The sequence below is a fragment of the Lipophrys pholis genome (genome assembly GCF_963383615.2).
Source record: "Lipophrys pholis genome assembly, chromosome: 1".
Taxonomy (NCBI): domain Eukaryota; kingdom Metazoa; phylum Chordata; class Actinopteri; order Blenniiformes; family Blenniidae; genus Lipophrys; species Lipophrys pholis.
This window is the reverse complement of record NC_137635.1, coordinates 9,353,210-9,369,510: the sequence shown is the minus strand read 5'-3', so window position 1 is coordinate 9,369,510 and position 16,301 is coordinate 9,353,210. Positions and strand designations below refer to the sequence as shown.

The window sequence follows — 16,301 nt, the reverse complement described above, 5'->3', positions numbered from 1 at the left end:
TAATCCAGTTAACAGAGAGATATTGTGGTATGTTATTCCAGGTAACAGAGGGATATCCTGCTATGTTAATCCAGGTAACAGAGGGATATCCTGGTATGTTTATCTCGGGTCGTAGTCCAGGCCTCTGGTCCATAATGTGTCCGGCGTGTCCCGGATTGACCTCAGGGTCTCCTCAGCTTTGTGCCTGGTGGTGCTGTGAAGGGAGGAGACCTGGAACCAGGGTGAACAGACACCTGGACATCGCCACAGGTTTCCCCCTGTGTGACGGAGAAACAGTTTGAGCTGATCTCTGCAGAACGTTTCCTGGTAGCTTTTCTGTCACATCCACACCTTCACTTCTCAACAGGAGTGAAGGTGTGATGATGAATATCTGTTTGTCTTGATGTGTTTCAGTATGAGAACCCTGACAGGAATGTAAAGCTCCTTGTGGCTCCAACTGGTGTAACTGAGATATATTGGTGTTCTCACGCCTCCACTTCCTGTCCCTCCTCTGTCTTGTCTTTAAATCCTCATCCCCCACACCCCGACTGGGCTGCAGGTCGAGAGAAGCGAAAGGGCTCCATGATCTCCGCCGGCGATGCCGAGTTCCCAAGGGATTACCACACGCTGGCCGCCAGCGGCCGTGGGGCACGCCGCTTCCCTGACAACACCAACGGGGGCTTCACGTCGTCTTCGCTGGACCGCCGCCACAACTCGGTGGCCGCCAAGAGCCTGGAAGCCCTGAACAGCATCCACAAGGCGGACATCGAGCGGCAGCGCGACGCGCTGATGGACCTCCAGAAGAACAAGTTCTGCAACAGCCCGGGCAGCTTGTCGCAGGGTGCCACCCCCGGCGGACGACAGGTACACTCACTGCAACACACTGCTGGTGGTTCTGTCGTGTCCCCCCCCCCCCCCGAGCAGGGGTAGCTCAGGTGAGCAATACAGCTCTGTACATTAGAAACATGGAGGAGAGTCCAGCCGGGCGGGGTGATCAGCTCTATTGGCTTTCTATTTGCTCAACTTCTCTCTGAGAGAAAATACCTGCAGACGAGCTCGCAGGCCCGTTGATGCTCCGCTGGCCGGGTCAGTGACGCCTCCTCATCGTCACAGGTTTGGATGTTTGAACTGATCCTCCTCCTTCAGGTCTTCTCTGGTTCTAAGGATACGAAGTGCTTTAGTGTTTTAAAACGAGCAGTAAAGATGAGCCGTCGCACAAACATAGCAATATAGCAAAACACAACAAAGCAATGCTGCTTCACTGATTCTGCTGCTTCATCCCACAACGTCAACTGATCGTCGATTGATCCAAATTCAACGACTGGATGGAGAGACTCTGTTTTGACTTTATCCTCTCCTTCAGCTTCTCCCCATCATCATCATCATCCTCCTCCACCTCCTCTTCCTCCTCCCCTTTCTCCTCTTCCTCAGTATCCTCCACCTCCTCATCTTCTTTCTCCTCTTCCTCCTCCACCTCCTCCTCTTTCTCCTCCTCGTCTTCCTCCTCTCTGTCCATGTGCTGTATCTGTTTACCCTCATCACACCATCTCGAGAGAGAGAGAGAGAGAGAGAGAGAGAGAGAGAGAGAGAGAGAGAGAGAGAGAGAGAGAGAGAGAGAGAGAGAGAGAGAGAGAGAGAGAGAGAGAGAGAGAGAGAGAGAGAGAGAGAGAGAATACAGGTGGAGTCTGCTGTTGTCATGGCAACCCCCCATTTCCCATATAAGGCAACTGAGTGATATCATATGGTTGGCGATGGCTGAGCTCGGGTAGGGAGGCAAAGGCTGTACTGAGTGAAGGCGAAGGAGTGACAGGGAGGATGGTTTCTATCGTTTAGGGACTAGGGAGGGAGAGGAAGGAGGGGGAGAGAGAGGACAGGAGGAGGAGAAGAGGAGGGGGCATGAAGACGTACTAACTGCCTCTCAGGCGCTACTACGGGTACCAGCGAGGGGCGACTGTGGCAGATCCTCAGGGCGCGAGGAAGACACAGCGCCGCAGTGAAGGAGAGGGAGAGAGTGAGAGAGAGAGAGAGAGAGAGAGAGTGAGAGAGAGAGAGAGAGCGCGAGCGCTAGAGATGGAGAGGGGGGAGGAGGAAGAGGGAGGTGTGTGGAGCGGCGGGAGGATGCGGCGTCATTAAGTGGCAGCAACGGTAACTCTCCTCTAACCCCGTCCTTACATCCACCGCTGAGGCATTTCTGCATGACGGAGTGTGTGTGTGTGCTCGCGTGCATGTGTGTGTGTGAGTGTGATGCAGGTAGACCTGATCGTCATCCTGCTCTGAACTGACTGATATTTTGGAGAGAGGGTGCGCTTGTTTTGCTGACATGCAGGCGGTCACCAGGTGTGTCCGAGCTGCTGCTGCAGCCGTGCATGTGTCGTGTGAAGTGTGTGAACGAGCGACTGCACGTGTGTTGTTGTGGGCTTCCGAGGAGGCTGACGGTGGAGGTGGGTGGAGAGGAGAAGGTGGGCACAAAGATGGCCACTTGGCATGCAGGTCATTCCTACCACCCCCCGTCTGTCTCTGTGCATATGTACGCCTCAGGATTTCAGCTGAAGTGATTGAGAGACATGGCGGGCAGTCGTCACTGAGTCACAGTTGGGAGAGGGGGCGGGGGTGTGTGGGGGGTGGGTGGGGGTGGTTGGTAGTGGGATCTGTTGGAGGAGACTGGTTTACGTCCCAGAAGAGGTCTGCTTGTTCGCATGAACCCCTCTGTGGGTTGGAGGTAGATGGTGGGTGCATCCTGAGGGTTACTCCACATGAGAGTCGCCTGCATCAGCTGATTATTAATATCTGACAGGATGCTGATCATCATATCGCCCATTTCCCAGTTGTCAGCTTGTAATTACCAACCCGCCGCGTGAAACGGCTTCAAAGCGGAGCGCAGGCAGCAGCTGGAGGTAACAGAGGTTGTTAGTTTTATATATTTGAGAAGTAATCCCAGAGGGGAATTAGATTTCCTGTGGAAGAGCAAAGTGGGAAAGTTGTCTGACGTGAGTTTAATAAGCGATGGGAAAGTCGTTCGTCTGTGTCTGCAGCTGTCGGAGCTGCAGACTGATTCTGATTCTGATCCGTCACAAACGAGCTTCAACACGACGAGCAAATAAAAAGAATCCCTGACAAGCTGCTTTTAAAAGCTGCACTTTGTGCTCACATTGGATTCCAGCGACTGAATAAAACTGAATCTATCGCCGGTGTCTGACGCCTCGTTGATGTCGGATCATAAACAGGAAGCTGTCGCAGCTCGTATAAACACTGATTTAAGTGCTGTGGTCCAGAAACGCCTCGTAAAGGAGCTTCAGTCACCCGCTGGTAAAAACCTGCTCCAGAGTCTGTCGAAATGTTCGATACACTCGATGAAATGCAAAGAGATGGACGATTGTCGATGAGTTATTGTCGGTAAACTGGTCAGGGAACAGGAAACATGCAGGTTTGGACCAAACGTGATCCTGGACAATCGGATCTATTACAGCAAAATAGATTCAGAGTCTCAGGAAAACAGTAAACATTTTACATAAATCATAGATAAATAATTAAGATATTTTTGTTGAAAACCTTTTAACGGACTTCACTTATAAAGAGCTTTTCAACTGCGTGAGCAGCCCCAAAGCACTTTACATCTATAATCACATTCACCCATACATTCGCACACAAATGGAGGCTGCGACCATGCAAGGTGCTGTCCCTCCAATAGGAGGAATTTGGGGTTTGGTGTCTTGCTCAGGGACACTTCGGTATATGGACAGGTAGAGATGGGAATCGAACCTTCAAGAACCTGCAACCTTCAAAATGGGAGACGATTGCCCTACCAACTGAGCCGTGCTGCAATTATTGGGACTGAAACTCCAGGATGTAAATGACAGTGATAATAACGCCTCCACAAATGTTCCGCTCGAGAGCCCCGTTTATACAACAACGAAAACGAGTGTAACCGTAAAGCCTTTGTCACGTTTTGCTCCCAAGTTCAAGCAACTGTCCCTTTTTCAAACCGGCTCTCAAAGTGGGACTTTTGCTTGACGGTCCTTCTGTGTAGTTTAGTTACCAAAACAACACACAGCGCCCCCTCGCGGCCCGGCATACTAACTACATCATTGTCGGTCTGTCTCCTGCTGCGGTCGAGGTGTCATCACCTGGAACGTTGTTGTAGTAATGAGGCCTCGAACCGGAGTTGCGGGGGGTCGTAGCTGGAAAGGTTTGTTTTCCTCTGAGATCTGTCTCTGTAACAAAGCTTCTTGGTGATAAATTCTAGTTAATAAGTGACGATTTCTAGAACCTGCAGAACCTGATAGGAACTCAGAATCTGAGGTTTCTGTTGCAGGATTTATTCTCAACACAGACGGTAGATTTTGCATGACGTGGGTGTTTGTTTCCTCTGTGAACTTTCTAATTTATCCCTGAATATCTGATGTAGTAGATATTTCCCTGTGAAACTCGGCACAGCATCTCACTTCACTGAATCGCTGCAAATCGTTTGTTGTGACAGACATTTTGCAGTTTTGTGGCGTTGAAACCACCCGAGATGTAAAATGTGAGACGGCAGCCTGCAGACGTGTAACACGATCGACTGGATGTGCTAGAAACCAGGAAGAGCTCGCAGAGCAAACCCAGGGCTCACGAAGCCTCTTCCTCCTTTCGGGGCGGCTTCAGAGAAGGAATGACTGCCCTGTCTCAGACACCGACTGGACGACGTCGTCAGTCGTTTCAGATTATCTTGGTGGGAGCTCTGGGGAGTGTTAATGTCCCTGTGTCAACCACGTTCACAATGTGTGAGTCCACATCAACGTATCAGAGATGCCGTCATGCACATTGTAGATTTTCATGATTCCAAAAACCAACATTTCACTTTATTCTGAGGCACAATTACCTTCTTCTTCTTCTTCCTCTTCTTCGTTCACACAGTCGCTGTCATAGTACAATGGAGCGAATATTTATTTAATATACAAAGAGCATGAGGGGCATCAGACCGTCGGTCAGCTTGTCTCGTCCACGTCACACCGCCAGGAAGCGGCTTCAGCCGACAGGACTATTTTTAGATTCCTGCTAAGAAACTAAATATAAATAAAATGATAAATCAAAGTAAACTGAGCTGACAGACTTTCTAAGGCGAGAAGAGCTGATGGGCCTCGGTGGAGAATCACAAGGACACTCGAGTTCACTGCCGCCATCTTTTGTGTGTCTGTGATATTATGTGAAAGGATGTGAAAGGAAGATCTGAAAGGTTCATTCAGCTCATTGAGTCAGTAGATGAGTGGAAGTCGTTCAGGGAAACGGCAGTGTTTTTTCTCCGTCTGACCTTCGTTGAGGGAGAACTTCTCCTGGTTTGTGTCGTAGCTTGAAGCTGGAAATCTGATTCCCTTCGAAGTTTGTGGACAATCGTGTTGTTGGGGGGGTGAGGGGGGGGTCTAATTGGGGGTGTTTTCGGGAGCCGCCTGGGTCGACATCGTTAGCGCCGCAAAGTCTCTGTAAACATTTGATTAATTGCTGAGAAGCAATTACAAGCAATTAAAGTCATATTATGATGGTGGTGAAGGACAACACAAGCTAATCGAGCTGTCAATGTCGTAATTAACACAAAGTTTCTCCGTCATGACGTTTCCTCCGCAGGCTTCACGCACCGCCACCAGGTTTCCTCCGTGCGGTGCTCTAAGGTGTTTCTGTCAGTCGTGGTCACTTTTCTGCATCTCGGTTCAAAATAAACCTGAAAAAAAAACTTGTGGAACCTTTTCTGTGTGTTTCTCCTTTATCTTCACAGAACTCAGCGTGTTTCTTTGTTTCTGGTTTTTAGAAGCTGAACTGAACAAACAGTCTAACTTTCTCTTTCTGTTTCTCCCTCTTCCCTCCCCCCCCAGCAGCCAAACTACTGGAGCTTCAAGGTCAGTGTTCTGTGTGTGTGTGTGTGTGTGTGTGTGTGTGTGTGTGTGTGTGTGTGTGTGTGTGTGTGTGTGTGTGTGTGTGTGTGTGTGTGTGTGTGTGTGTGTGTGTGTGTGTGTGTGTGTGTGTGTGTGTGTGTGTGTGTGTGTTTAGTAGCATAACTCCATTGTTGTGTCCCTGCATGGCTACTTGTGTTTTCTTCTGCTCTGCTGGTGTTTTGTGGTGTTTTCCTGCGAGCTGCGATGTTTCTGCCTCATCATGTGACCACGTCGAGCCCAATGGAGACTGAAGGATGTGAATCATGTCCGCCTTTGTTTGGAACCACGGATTGATTGATTGATTGATTGATTGATTGATTGACAGACATTGTAAAACAGGAGTAACATGCAGAGTTAATGAGCGTATTGGAGGAAATGTTACAGAACTCCATGGTTGGTCTGGAGCAGGAGTCTCAAACTCAATTGACCTGGGGGCCGCTGGAGGCTCTTGTGAACATGGTTTCTCTTGCCTACTCTTTGCTGCCAGAGACTTGGCAGCCCTTCTTCTCACATACCTGAGTCACATTTGGCTTGAGAGAGGAAGCAGTTGAGACCCTCAGAATGTCTTCAACAGGGGTTGGCAAACGGCGGTCGCTCTGCTTGCGGCTCCTTGAGCCTCGTTCCCCCTGCAGATCATCCCTGAGCGCGGTGGGCAGGACGGTATGATAAGGCAAAGCGCACCCAGACCAACTGTGTTGCGCAGTCCCACGACAGAGAGTGTGGTAAAATGTAGGCAGGGTTGTGAACGCACGCAGGGATGTAACGTCATTACGCAACCATAGTGGCGCGAAGAATGTGGAATTGCGGCCGCAGCTCACTGCAGCCGGATCCGCAACTCTGCGGCCGTCCGAAGCTGTGAGCTCCGGAGTGCCACATTTCAATCAATCCAGTCAACAAAACCACCAGTGTGTGCAAAGCGGCTCATATGACCAATACGGCATGAGAGTGTCAATCGTCACTGCGTGTGGAGGAACGGTGCTTCATGCCACAGCCACAGCTCACAGCCACAGAGAGCGGCCATTGCTCTCTTACCTCTAAATAATAGTGAATCACACAACGATTAATGACATTGAAAGCCACACCACTCACACTCATGGTTCTATAAACCCCGATCTCCTGGGTTTATCCGCCGTTTTAATAATATGCAGCGTCACAGAGCCGATCGCTGCAATGCATTATGGGAGTTTCTGTTGGTCGTGGTTTAGATGTAATTATTGGGGGTTATATTAGCTTTGTAGTGTTGGTAATGATTGTTTTGTGTTGTGTTATTGTTGCTTAGTTCATCTAGTAAGTTAGTTCATCTAGTTTAGTTTGGTTTATTAGTTGTAAGTTGGCAACCGGGAGTGAACCTATGCCACTTACAGCAGGCATAATAGAGAAGCTCAACATCTTGAGTTCTTCTTTCACATGGCTCGCTACAAATTCAAAGCAGTTGTGAGCTTGTTCCATTCTATTTCCTCTTAAAATTTCACAACAGACATCGCATTGTCAAACTTCAGGCATTTGCTGCAACCAGTAGCAGTCGCCTTTCTTTTTGTGCTCGACCATGGCATTTGACAATGGTAGAAAAATGCTGCAATTGGCCCGTGGGCCGCGAGCTTGAGACCCCTCATCTGGAAGGTTCACATCTGCTGCAAAGAAATAGTTTGAGGATTTGAGTCCATGACTGGATCAGAACATCTCCAGACCTGCAGCTGCTGGGAGCTGGTTCTGGTCTGGGAGCTGGTCCTGGTCTGGGAGCTGGTCCTGTTCAAGGAGCTTGTCCTGGTTTGGGAGGTGTTCCCAGCAGATCACATGTGTAGGATGTGCAGAATGAATGATCCCTGGAGTTTTGCTGTCCAACGTATTAAACCAGAATAATGTTTGCTTTGACTGACTCCATTACTATCTGGCCACTTCAGAGGAAGAAGGTTAAACTTGTTCCTGCCTCCTGCAGCTCCTCTCTCTGCTGCTGCAGCTTTCTAATCCTCCGTGTGGATTCAGTGTAGCAATGCCGTCATGGCTGCTTTCCAGGCCGCTGGGGCGCCGCTGCTTGACTGCACAGGAAACACTGAGCCAATCAGCAGTCTGCACGGGAAACACTGAGCCAATCAGCAGTCTGCATGGGAAACCCTGAGCCAATCAGCAGGCTGCAGGCAGTAATCCCTCACTACATAATGACTTTGTTTTAACACTACAGGTTTTTTTTTACACAAACCTTTGGGCCCAGTCCCTGGGAGTGGCCCACTGGCCACAGGCTGGGAGTTTGAGCCCCTGATGGTCTCATGGTCTTCACACCCTTTAACAGACTCACAGCATCAGTAAGATCCAGAGTTCCAGGTGTGCATGAGGGGGATGTGCAAACACAGAAGATATTTACAGGTCCTTGTAGGCACACACACACACACACATACACACACCCATACACATGCTGTATGTTAGTGTGTTCTCCTATGTAATTTACTGTCTGATATATGGATGCTCAACAAAGGCTGTAATTACAATGTAATTAAGGTCAATTCTAGTCATGAGTCATCTTCAAATTCGATTGAATCTTCAATAATTTACATAGGTTTTTGTGTGAAGATCATCATGATGTAATATGAACAATGAACTAACAGATCTACATGTTCATGACAAAATGTTTTGTTTTGTTGTAGATCTATTATGTCATTGTTGCCAAGAACAAACTATGAGCACAGTAGATTTTTTTTGGTCCATTTGTTCATTTATTTTTCTGATTTATAGAGCAGCCATTGTTTCTGTCTTCAAAATCCACAAATCAAACCTGCTGCATGAGCATCTACCACACAGTAGTCTTCTTGAAAACCTCTTTTTGGGCTGCTCGGAGCTGAAAAAAACATTGAATCATGAAGCTTACAACACAAAAATAATCATAAAATCAAAATGCTCAATAACCATTGGAAAAGGCTTGTTGAAAGTTCTCCTTCATCTCTGAGGAGATGTATGGCTCAATATTACCTTCTGGATGGATGGATGGATGGATGGATGGATGGATGGATGGATGGATGGATGGATGGATGGATGGATTACGACTTCCTTAATTCTTCCTCACGCTGTACTCTTTAGCCACACATCGGTGTGCAGGCAGTTTGTACATCTTTCGACGGCAAATGATTAGGATCAACGCTTCTCATCTCCAGCTCATTATTATCACACGCAGCTGTGAATCCACTTTTCTTCCTCATTATCATTCTAGCATGAGGGATTGTCTCATGAGCTCGTAATTAAAGGACTGAATTATGTCCTTGTGACCCAAAGTGACTTCATTCAGGAAGTCCCATATTATTGAAAAGTTAAGACTATAGAGGTAAAACTTCATTATTTCCGGCGATAAATGGCTCGTATTTAATGAGTGACTGCTGACTTTTGCTTTTCCAATCAGATCCATCAGCTACATGATGATCGTGCGGCTACCTTGAGAGAAAAAGACACTGATTGACATGATTCATTCATCAAGAAGTTTCCCATCCAGGCTCACGCCTGAAGATTAAAAAAGAAAACTTCACAGGCTGATAGATCAGATATTGAGTCTGCCTCATCTTCTTTACTGAATTTTTTTAAGTTCGGGTGGTGAGAAGCTGGAGTCTCAGCCTCAGACCAGAAAACCACCCAAGCTGTAATGAGCAGTATTTCCACAGTTATCTTGAAAAAGTAATCTGATTAAAGATTACTAGTTACTCCTTTAAAAGAAACTTAGTTACTTTACTGATTACTTTACTTTACTGACAACCCTAACCCTAACCCCAGCCTCCTGTTTATACATATTCTAACCTTTGGCCTTCATTCTTCGTTGTTTTTATATCTGACTCATGGTTTTACTATTACTGGTATTTAACAGTGGCGTTTCTATCTGTCAATACTTGGTCGGGCAAGATTTTATTCCAGCAGAGTTCATCCATCCATCTTCTACCGGTCACCAGTCTATCTATGATGCCAGCCTTTCCAAAGTCAAGAGTTCGGAAAACCTCGAGAACTTTCAGCGCTTTAGCAGCGTGGAAGAGGACAAAGAGAAGAGAACACCTGTGCCACGTAGGATTTCCTCAAGAATTCCTGAACTGCAAAAGGCTTTCACTAATGATGCCAGCCTTTCTAAAGTCAATTGTATGGAAAACCTTGAGAACTTTCAGCGCTTCAGCAGCGTGGAAGAGGATAAAGAGAAACTGCCCAAAGAAAAGGAAGATTTGAGCAACCAGGTCGGAGGTCTTGAGACCAAACTAGAGCGTGTGATCTGTGTGGAGATCCAACTGCTGAGAGGCACGGAGGAGGAGGTCCAGGCACAAAGCTCTGAAGAGGACAAGAAGATGCAGGAGATGGGCAAGAGCCTAGAATCGCCAGTGAAGAGCCTCACAAATGCTTTGAACCTGAAGGAGACTGACTGCGAGGAGAGGGAAAGGCAGAAGAGAGAGAAGGAGAGGATAAAGAAAGAGAGGAGGGGGAGGCGGGAGAGAGAGAAGGAGAAGCAAGAGAAAAAGAGGAGGGAGAAGGAGGAGAGAAGAAAGGAGAAGGAGGAGACAGAGAGGCAAGAGAAAGAGAGGAATGAGAGAATAGAGAGAAAAAAGGACAAGGAGGAGAGAGAGAGACAAGCAAGAGAAAGGAGGGAGAGGCAGGCGATACAGGAAGAGATGGCGACGCTGGAGCAAGAGAGAATGATGTTGTGTGAAAGAGAGGTGAGGGTAATTGAGGAGAAAGAGAAGAGGGAGAAGCAGAAGAAAGAGAGGATGAAAAGGCAGGGGACAATGAAGAGGGCAAGGCAGGAGATACCGGAGTGGTAGGAGAACCTGGAGGACGAGAGGATGTAGGGAGAAAGACCGGAGAGGGACAGGCAGAAGAGAGACAAGACGGAAAGGTAGAAGAAAGAGAGGAAGTCGGAGGTAAGAAGGAGATACAGGAGTGGAGGGACATGCACTGTTCTATTACCTCATGGACATCCCTGCTCCAAACTGCGACCTCCTTCACGGGACTTTCCTGGAGGAGCTGCATGGTGTCACAGTCGCCATCCCCCGTGTCCAGCCGCAGAGGCTGCTGCCCCGCAGACTGACAAAAGCAACAGACCTCATATCGCCGAAAGACCTGCACTTACTGCAGCAAGAGCAGAAGGTCCAGTAGGTCATTCCATGGAAGAGCAAAGTCTGTGGTGATGAAGTATGACAATAAAACCTTCCAAAAAAAAAAAGACTTTTCTTTGTGACTATGTGTGTAAATAGTTTTTCTGTCAATGTGATGGAGTTTATTTCTTTGCACTTGTAAAGAAGACTTGGGGGGGAAAAAATTAGTCTGCGGTCAAAACTGCTGGATTTTCTGGGGATAAATTCTGTCTGATTTCCATTTTGTGTTTTTCTTTTGTCTTCATGGATATATTGCAATTTACTCATTCTGGTTACATTCCTGCAGCATGCATACATAGACAGCACAACTTGTCCTGAAAACAAAACAAGTCCAATACACGATTGTGCATCACAGGGTTAAGGTTTTGAATATTATTTTGCCACTGATGCCACTGAGTTGTGTTTCTATATGAAAATACATGTTCGGGCAAGATTTTATTTCAGGTCTAGTGACACCACTGAATGCCAACGTGAAGTGGGTGCACAACTTATGACAACCATATAAGTGCTGATTTTGTGAAAAGGTTGTGTACTGAAAATAGGTGATCCGAAAAGAAAAAGACCAATTAGGTTATTGAACCTGGGTCTGCTATTTGAAATATTGAAAATTCTACCACTAGACCATGAGGTATTTAGAAAGTCTTCGACACCGTGTCACTCTCGGGGCTTTTCCACCAAAAAGAACCAAGAGCTAGTTTGGGTTCAGGGCTGGATTGTGCACCAGTTCATTGTGTTTCAAAGCCCCAGACTATCCGGGTCTAAACGGGCGCTAAACTGGCCCCAAATCGTTGCTGGGCCAGAGTGAGGCCAGAGCGGGATCTGACACGTCGTCATCTGGGGGCGGAGTTATCGCTACCTACGAGTCGGAGCAGACGCTGTAACCGCATTCTGAAATCTACTGCGAACATGGAGTCCCAGAGTGGTTATAGAGAAAAAACAATAATAATAACACGTTGGAACGAGATAATAAGTTGTTCCCTCAAATTAATAATGCGAGGGATAATGATTTATTATCATTTATTCCGCTGCATTGGTGAAATCAGTGAAATCTCACTGCTCAGCCTCACCTGACCCTAACGACCACCCGCCCCTGCCCGGAGATGTAGTTGTTGTCTGTTGTTGCGATATTTATACATTTATTTATTTGCACTACCTGCTCTATGTGACCTTTTAATTGCCCCCCGTGAGAACAAATAAAGACTTTGATTGATTGATTGATTGAAGAAAAGGAGGCTGATTGCAATGTTAAGGTTTATTGATGACTTTAGTTTGTTCCCATTCATTTGTGTTACCAGAACGCACCATAAGAGCGAGTTGGCCTGTGATTGGCTGAGAGTGGGCGTGCAGACTACATGCATGTGCTGCACATAGCACGTCTTCAACTGACCCTTGTCTACATGCAGCTGTTGTCCATATATCAGTGCAGCATCAGAGGTCATTGATTGAGCTAACTTGTGATTTGTTCATTGGCATAACTCCCCCAAACAGTGCAAATCAGCTGCAGATGATATCCCAAAAAGAAGTCATTTCTGCAGCATTTACTATTATCATGAACCCAGAGCTGAAAGTTGCATTAAAATCTATAAGCAATTCAACAGGAGGCACTTGGTTTAGTTTACTTCTCTAAAAAAATAATCTATGTGTCAGCACTTTTCTCAACTAAACAATCAATTATTTAACAGTGACACTAAAGCTATGCAGTTTTGAAAGTTTTATATTAAGGTTTCACTGTTTGTGCACAAAAAGATTTCAATTCTGCTTGTGTGTTAGTAAAGTTATGAGAGAAAAAAAAACCCACAAGTACCGCAAATTGCTGCTTATTAACTTCCTGCTACAACATTGTAGATTTCCCCGTCGTGGGACGAATAAAGGAATATCTTGTCTTGTGTTGTCTTGTTGAGTATTGGTCCTGCTCACTGGATACTGGATTTTGTTCTTGGTTCTGTCCTCTGGGTACCGGTTCTAAAGTGAGAGCAGTCCTTCCTGTTGCCTCAGTTTCACCGTTTCCTTTTTGCTGTTGGTGCGGCTCTTGACAGTGTAACTGTGACGAGGAGTCCTTGTTTGTGCAGACTGTGTGAACTGGAGGAGCGATAAATGAATCGGCCTTCGGGGATCAATAAAGTCTGAATTGATCTGAAACACTGAAGAAAAGGAAGTGTCGGCCTTAGCGAGGCTAACGAGGTTCTGCTGGGGACAGACTCCGTCAGCTGGTGGAGAAATGAGACACAAAGTAAAGACTCCAACGACAGAGTAACTAGTAACTACAAGAACTGAAAACTTTCGTGTTGCTGCCGTTTCTCTCTGATTCACTTCCTGTTAGCAATAGCATCCTCGTCAATCTGGATGAACTCAATCGTCCTGACGGCCACATGAGGGACGACACACTGGAAGGAGCATTACACTTAGCATTAGCCCGAATCCACCGGAGCAGTGATTAGCATCAGTGGTTAGCATTAATCTGTAGGTTAGTTCAGCTCAGATGTTTTTTATTTTTTTATTTTGTCACTGTCATTTCTTTCGAGAAGTGGTAACTTCCAGATTATAAACCATCTTTTTCCTCTATCATCCAGATTCTAGAGCTTCTTCCTCCTCTAATATCCAGATTATAGAGCATATTCCCCTTTTAACTTCCAGATTATAGAGTATCTTCCTCCACTAACATTCAGATTATAGACCATATTCCCATTTAAACCTCCAGATTACAGAGCATCTTCCTCCCCTAACATCAAGATTATAAAGCATCTTCCTCCACCTTTACACCTTCCAACTGGTTTCAATGCCATATAAAAAACATTTGCTTATATTTTTCAGACGGAATAAAATGGTACTATGGAGAGAACAAAGTCGCTGTTGAAATATTCTCGCTTGTTGAAATCATCCAAGTGGGACAAAAAAATAAAATAAACAAGTGTGGTGTCTATAGACGCTCCTTCAGAGTGAGAGCTCAGTATGTTTACTGAGTTTATTGATTGTGGAGAAACAGGCACCGTTAGGTTCAGTAACTATTAAAGTAAATAAAGAATTTGTTTTATTTTGTCAGATAAAATAGTTTTTGCAGCGTCGCTGCAGCCGCGCTGTGAAGCAGCATGTTGTGATATATGCTTAGTGTGTCTCGTATCACCGTGCTCACTGACAGCTGCTCTCGTCATGTCGCTCTCGTCGGAGCTGGTGACAACAAACATGCTGCTTCTTTTCACCCGTCGCCTCCGATTTGTTCCCGCGCCGCAGCTCGCGCACGATTGGTTGTCGCTGTTCGTCCTCCCGGGGCGTCTCGCCGCCTCTTCTGATGCAACACAAACCCTGCAGCACAGTGTGTGTGTGTGTGTGTGTGTGTGTGTGTGTGTGTGTGTGTGTGTGTGTGTGTGTGTGTGTGTGTGTGTGTGTGTGTGTGTGTGTGTGTGTGTGTGTGTGTGTGTGTGTGTGTGTGTGTGTGTGTGTGTGTGTGTGTGTGTGTGTGTGTGTGTGTGTGTGTGTGTGTGTGTGTGTGTGTGTGTGTGTGTCGGTTTAGTAGTTCCCCACCACAGCCCTTTGATGTTTCACTGCCTCACTAAATGAACACACACACACACACACACTCTCTCACGTGTCTTGCTCGGTGGTTTGTGTGCCGGGATTCAAACAGCCGCCTGAATCTGCCAGAGAAACAATGGAGCTCAGAGCTGCAGAATGCCCCGTCTTCTCTCTCCTCCTGACTCGAAACAAACATCACTGCTCCATTTCACCGCCTTGTCCTCCAGCGTGAAGCGTCCGAAGCAGTGGCAGCCTTTAGTCTCGGTTCTGCGCCTCGTGTTCGTTCTTGAGGAATGGAGCTTCACTGTGGACGCCGCCGAACATTCACACTCACTCAGTAGCCATCTTACTGTGTCGCCTGTCAGTGCCTTGCTTTAGTTCCTCGCTGATAGTGGAGAAGATAAAGACGCTGCTGCTACGTTGGCAGTAATTCTCTGTCAGAAATAAAGCTTGAGATTTATGTTGACAAGACATCAGAAGACGAGTGTCAGTCTCGTGGCTGTTACACCGAAGTCAGTCGTCACTCTGGGTTTAGGACTCCATCTGGCTGTTTCTAAACCGAGAATCCTGAATGCACCATCTGGTGGTACAAAGTAGTATTACAGCACTGGGTGGCGGGCGAGCTGGCTCACTGTTGTTTCTTTATATCATGAAGCTCATTTTAGATAAGTGTTAAACATATTGTGCCTTTAAGTGTGTGAATGAGACAGTGAGTGTGTTCGTTCAGTAGTCAGAACAGAGAAAAGTGTTCACACCAGTGTTACACTCCTGCAGCCCCTCGTCTTGTGTACGTGTCTGATACATGGAACCCACTTTGGTGAGATTGGACTGGTCTGATGCTCGCTGAAGGCTCACTGCTTCAGCTCTCGAGCCCTGCGCTCAGAAATCTCTCCATGTAGACGCAGAGATGTGTTCAGAGCCGCTCCAGAGATACAGCAGCTTCAGGACGGAGCGTCGGCAGGATGGAGCGTGAAGCAACTGATGAGAAGATCCTGGTTGAACTTCTTCAGGAAGTTCTCGTGTTTGATCTTTTTAACGGACAAGTTGACGTGAATCTTTAGTTTTTTGAGCGTCGTTGCTGAAACTGAAGTCGGTCTCCGCCACAACCAACTGATCAGCAGCTTCAGTAGAACAAAGAATCATCTGCAAATGCTCACAACACGTGAATCTCTTGTTGTTTAGGAAGGATTTGTGTCCTGTGGGAGCTGGAAGCTTTACAAGTCGTGTGTTCCACAGCGAACACGTGATGGCTAAAGTGGCCATGTTTGTTCCAGCAAGTGAGCCGAGCTCGGCCGTTGACACGGCGGCGCCGCAGTCTCGTGCTGTTTGCCGGCTGATATGAAGCTCGCTGGAAAATCACTATTCCCTGATCGCACTCAGAGAATAGCGGCGGTGTTTCCCGCGTCTAAAAGGCTTAGGAGGCGGACTGCTGCAGCGTTCCCCCGACCGGCTCCCCGCCTGGCGGCGCGCCGAAGCATGTGGGCGGCTTATTGACACTCCCGCCATCTGCCAAACCAGTGGAGTCGATGCAAAGCAAGAACAGGATGAAGTTCCCACCAGATCTCAGGAAGAACAAAATGATCCTTCACTCCAGGCGACAGAAATCGTGCTGACTGAGGCAGAGCTGAATGTCGTAGTTACCCTTTATTCTCGACTGGCTGCAACGTTTTTACTTCAAACTGTAACAAACACAAGCGTGCATCGATGTCGTGCAGATTTTCCACTGACGAGTTCTGCAACTCAAACCTTCGTCAGAACACAGTGACACTCTCACTGTTCTGCAGCATGAAACGAAAATTGA

General features: G+C 47.0%; 1 protein-coding gene across 1 annotated transcript in view; it reads left to right on the top strand.

The window, feature by feature from the left end:
- Window positions 1–543: 543 nt before the first annotated feature.
- The window catches only part of LOC308122430 (SRC kinase signaling inhibitor 1-like), a gene marked incomplete at its 3' end in the record, with an annotated part of 41,442 nt that continues 25,684 nt past the window's right edge, over window positions 544–16,301 (top strand). The window contains 2 exon segments of the mRNA XM_080484224.1: window positions 544–843; window positions 5,823–5,846. Coding sequence (XP_080340350.1) covers window positions 562–843; window positions 5,823–5,846 — 306 coding nt within the window. The 5' untranslated portion in view covers window positions 544–561.